The sequence below is a fragment of the Belonocnema kinseyi genome, chromosome 2, assembly GCF_010883055.1.
Source record: "Belonocnema kinseyi isolate 2016_QV_RU_SX_M_011 chromosome 2, B_treatae_v1, whole genome shotgun sequence".
In the NCBI taxonomy this organism is placed as follows: domain Eukaryota; kingdom Metazoa; phylum Arthropoda; class Insecta; order Hymenoptera; family Cynipidae; genus Belonocnema; species Belonocnema kinseyi.
Window position 1 is genome coordinate 23,407,189 of NC_046658.1, and position 5,139 is coordinate 23,412,327.

The window sequence follows — 5,139 nt, forward strand, 5'->3', positions numbered from 1 at the left end:
TATGCATATAAATGTATAATTAATACAAAATTTAATTTATATTTAACATTTCGCATTTATTCGGAAAGAAATCGGAACCGTTCGGAACGAACGTAAACATTGGGAGACCGGTGAAAATTTGGAATAAGCTAGTGGTACACTAATACACATATTTGGAAAGGTTCAGAACGAAATGAACGCAGTTGGACATTTCGGAAAAAGTTCGCAAAGGCGTCGGAAACCTTCAGAAAGAAGCGTAAGCAAAATTTCGCATCAAAATCGAAAAGGATTGGAACAGTACTTCCTTTCCGATCCTTTCAGTTTCTTCCGTTAGGGCATATATTCGAGGCCCCACTTGGGTTCCGTAAGTCTTAATAGTAACAGTCTTTAAATTTAAAAAATGTCAGGACTCCATTGCAATTCTCTCTTTAAATTTATCAATAGGAATATTTGTTTCATTTCCAATTCTTTCTCGTATTTTTTCTCTACCTTTTTGAACCAAATACAATAGAACAGTTGTAACAAGAGAAGAAACATTAAAGGAAAGAAAGACACAATCATATGAAATATTTACTTTAGTTATGATTCCTTTGCATAAAATTGAATTTTTTATATAAGATTTAAGTTTAGGAACGGCATTTTAATGGATTCCGTTAACAGTTAACCCAAATCTTATACAAAAAATTTAATTTTATTTAAAGAAATCATAACAAAAGTAAATATTTCAGATGATCCTGTCCTCGGAAATTCAAATATGAGTGTAACTAACATCTAGAAAAGCTAAGCATCTTACTCGTTAATACTAATTTAAATGTACTTTTGTTCTTAAAGCAACCATATTTAATGTTATTTTCCATTTCTAAACGTTTCAATAAAAACAAATCGTTATAATAGTTTTAAAATACATTAATAGAGCTTGCCAACAATCGATGTTAACTGTCCAATCGCATTAGCCTAAGAGAAGTTACCCTATAACTTGTAGGTACGAATGCACCTGAAAAAGTGACAACCGGTGATCAATATTCTTCAAAATTGATGAATTAATGTAGGCCCACTAGGATTTTAATTCAGCCAAGTTTCATCTCGATAAAAAAACATTTTAGGTGGAAATACTTGACGTATTCTGCCCCATTTGTCCCTCGAACATAAAATACATCAGCTTCCAGCCACTTCTGGGACGTAAGAATAATGGCAAGTGAACTTATCATTTGTTGCTAATATTGAGCCAATAAAGACAAGATATGGAGAGGAAGTCAATATATAGCCTATGAAGGCATGATATGAGCATGACTTAAGTCAATATTCAGCCACTGAAGGAAGAAATGAGCAGTATCGTCTTCTTGGAAACGTTTGTTCCTTCCGTCAGCGTCTCTTAGGAATTCATGTTGTAATATAGCAGCATCATTATTACGGTTGTCAAAAAAGTATGGCCCTTGGATTTTGAGAATGGAACCATCTGGTATAACTATTAATACAGGTTTGACCAAGTGCCGTCTTTTGTGAACAGAAAATGACAGTCGCAGAGCCCTGAAGTTACTGATTTAAGAGTATAAAAGTATGAACCATCAATACCACCGCTAATCATATAAAAAGATTTTCAGTCAAATGAAAAGCAAATGTTTTCATTTTATGCAATGTTTACATCCCGGAAAACGTAAAATCATTCCCGTATCATTTAGACGATGAAGGTTTACTTCTGCTGTTACTTTTACAAGATTTACATTTTATTAACAAGCCATACGTAATTAGGGGCTAACTGCTACAAACTTTTTTGTAAGAGCTTCATAATGTAGCTATAAGTCAGAATAGACTTTCTGACGAAAATGGCCTGTCTGACATTAAATTTAAATGTCTTTGTCCTGTAACCAAAGAACAGTTCCGAGAATTGTTCACTTGTGCCATTCTGATGTTTTTATGTAAACTGCTTCAAGGTCTATCCTATGCTTTTTTCAAGGTCATTTTGCAGGATTCAAGTAGGCAGGCAATTAGAGAAGTCAGCGTGATGGTCAGACAATCTTTAATGCAACGGTTCGTGCCTAACAACGTCGGTTTAGACGCCATCACGAGGGACGTTTATAATGCCAGGCATATCACTACTTTCGCTAATCAATTATATAATACGGAACCACAAATTCTTCGAGTTATCGCGTGCATTAATGGTTCACACTTTTATACTCATTGGAGCAGTAACTTCAGAGCTCTGCGACAGTCACTTTGCGTTCGCAAAGGACGGCACTTGGTCAGTCCTGTATTAATAGTTGCACCGGATGGTTACATTCTCGACATCCAAGGGCCATACTTTTCCGACAGCCGTAATAATGATACTGCTATATTACAACATTAATTTCTAAAAGACGCTGACAGAATGAATAGATGGTTCCAAGAAGAGGGATGCCACTAATTTTCTGGCGCATTTGTGTATTAGGTAGAAAATGCCAGCTCTTCTTCCACCACATCAGCATCAACTAACAACAGAAGATGATAACGAATCTCCCCTAGTGACAAAATCTAGGTGGATCGCCGGAGCTAGGAACGGACACATCAAATCAATGTTCAGATTATTTCAGCAAATACCACAAATAGAACACGTTCCTAATTTTAGCAATTTTTTCGGATAGCTAGAGCTATCTTACAGACATGTTGTACAAGCACTGATTAAGGCAAAAAGCCTTACGAGAAGAAACGCCCATCGATGTATTCAATTAGATGCGGGCCGAATATTATATTTCCCGGTCCTGACTCTTGAATTCGGGCCCCAATTTGGGCCTCTTTTGAACTTAAAACTTAGCATCGGCCATTTTACTATATCAGGATTATTTTTCACACAGATGGCTGTGGTGAAAAATGATTTTTTGAAATTTGTATCATGAATTTTTGTTTTTGTTATTGACAATATTTGAACAAAGCGAATATTCTGCGATAAAATGATGGATTCTTATGTACAATCCTACTCCATTTTACAAATGTTATGCTTTCGGAGCGCTTTTTAATGTTTCAAACGAAAATTGTGTTTTTAATTTATTTGAGGTTACGTTTGGTAGTTTCGATTGGCTTTGAACGGGATTGGAATCTTATTATTTTCGCCGCCTAGTGAAAATTAAAGAACCAAGAACAGAAAAGGTATTCTTCAGGATTCAACAGTTTTAATTCCTTTTAGTGCAATTCTTCCTACCAGGCATGGCCCATAACACTTTAAAGACCGTAACTTTTATGCGAATTCTAAAGGCTTTTCGAAGTTAAATAATTTTGCATTCTTATGTTAATTTCTAGAATTTGACACAGTGTACGAATTGCCAAAAGAGAACAGCTTAACGGGTGGCGCAAAATCTAAATCCAGTGAATATCTAAACAAGGAATTTGATTACTGCGAAATAAAAAAGTTAAAGAAACAGGCGAAGGTCGTAAAAAGAAGAAATTCTCTTGAAAGTGGTGGAGAAAGTGGAGGAGGAGATGGCGCTTGTTTGAGAAGACACAAATCTTTAGATGGCGCAGACCATAGTAATTTACAGAAGCACGAGAAAGATGAAAAAGATAAAGATAAGAAGGATCCTAGATTGGAACGACGAATTAAGAATAAGGTATGTTGTTGATTAGTAGCGTGACCACAACAAGATAATGTTCGTAACGGATTCATGGAACATTGGCTTTTCGATGCTTTCTATCTATTCACTCCATTCTTTTCTTATCTCTCTGTCAATCTAAATTCCCGTATATCTTTTTCAATCTCCTCTTTTTTATCTCATCTTATTCTACGTCCATCAATATCTATCTTTTCCTATGTCTTTGTTGATCTAAATTCATGTCTATCTTTTTCAATCCCCGCTTCCATATCTCATCATATCCTTTTGTTATCCACGTCAAGATTTTACTGTTTCAAGGTCAATCTAAATTTCCCTCTATCTTTTTCAATCTTCGTTTCTCTATATCATTGTATGCAACATCTATCAGCGTCTATATTTTTTATGTGAATCTAAACTTACGTCTATCTTTCTCATTCTTCGCTTCTCTATCTCATCCTATCCATTATTTATCCACGTCAACCTGGATGTTTTGCACCTAGGTGGCAAATGGTAAAAATTACCGACAATTAATACCAATCTTCGGGCTTATAAGTAGAGGCTTAGCAAACCGTTTTCCCAAGTTCGACACAGCTGTCGACTAAGGCATTGAAATGAGTATTAGAAGTGTAGGTATATAAGCATGGACGCTACGTTGTCTTTCTGGTACGTACTGAACGTCAAATTAACTTTTATTTTTAATTCCCTAACTCTTTGATAGATTTTTTAATTTTGAAACAGAAAATGAAAAGACCACTCAATCGCGGAAGATAGAAAAAAAGATAGACAAAGATTTAAATTTATATTGAAAAAATAGGATGAAGTAAATAAAAATATGAGGGTCCTCGGTTACGAAAGATAAAGAAAGAGATTGATAAAGAGTTAAATTCGTAATACAGTAGCTCTTAAGAGTATTGTGTAGATACGTAAGTCATTTATTTCGATAGAAATTACGCGCAGAATGAATACATTGTAAACAAGAGAATAAATTTACGTATAATGGTATAAAATTGCAAATATTTATTACAAGCAAGTCACATTTGTTAGTCATATAAAGATTATATACCCAATAATAGTATTGTCACAAAAAATGTAACCGAAAAAATGTAAGCCTAAAGGCTGAGAAATCAGTATTTTGTTCTATATCCCTTAGATTTGATCACTGCAGCACATCTCTTTGGCATGGATGCAATCAGCTTTCCGAGACAGGTTTTAGGTATCATTGACCACTATTATTTGTGATGTTGGATTCAAGTTCTAACCTCAAAAGTTGACGCATTTGAGTTTAGAAAATGTTAAAATTATTATAATATTACACTTACTTGTAAAATAATTTGTGCACATTAGCTTAGAATTATCGAAAAGCATTATTTTACGTTCATGTAACATTGCTTCATTGAACTTTCAACTTAAAAATTTTAACTCACTGTGCGTATTCTAATAAAGAAATTATGTATGTATATGTATGAATATATATGTATATGTATGTACACACACACAAACACGCGCGCGCGCGCGCGTGTGTGTGTGTGTGTGTGTGTGTGCGTGTGTGTGTGTGAAAAGAAAGAGAGCTTTCGAGACCTTTTAAGGGAGTTGCAACGAT

At 34.6% G+C, this 5,139-nt stretch overlaps 1 protein-coding gene across 3 annotated transcripts in view; it reads left to right on the forward strand.

The window, feature by feature from the left end:
- Positions 1–5,139, forward strand: part of LOC117166855 (regulator of nonsense transcripts 3A) — a 418,318-nt gene that overhangs the window by 284,368 nt on the left and 128,811 nt on the right. For 2 of the 3 annotated variants that reach the window (XM_033351220.1, XM_033351222.1), the window contains exon 5: positions 3,250–3,557. In XM_033351220.1, coding sequence (XP_033207111.1) covers positions 3,250–3,557 — 308 coding nt within the window. Of the gene's footprint in view, positions 1–3,249; positions 3,558–4,039; positions 4,211–5,139 lie in introns of those variants that run through there. The other variant, XM_033351221.1, reaches the window with a different exon arrangement.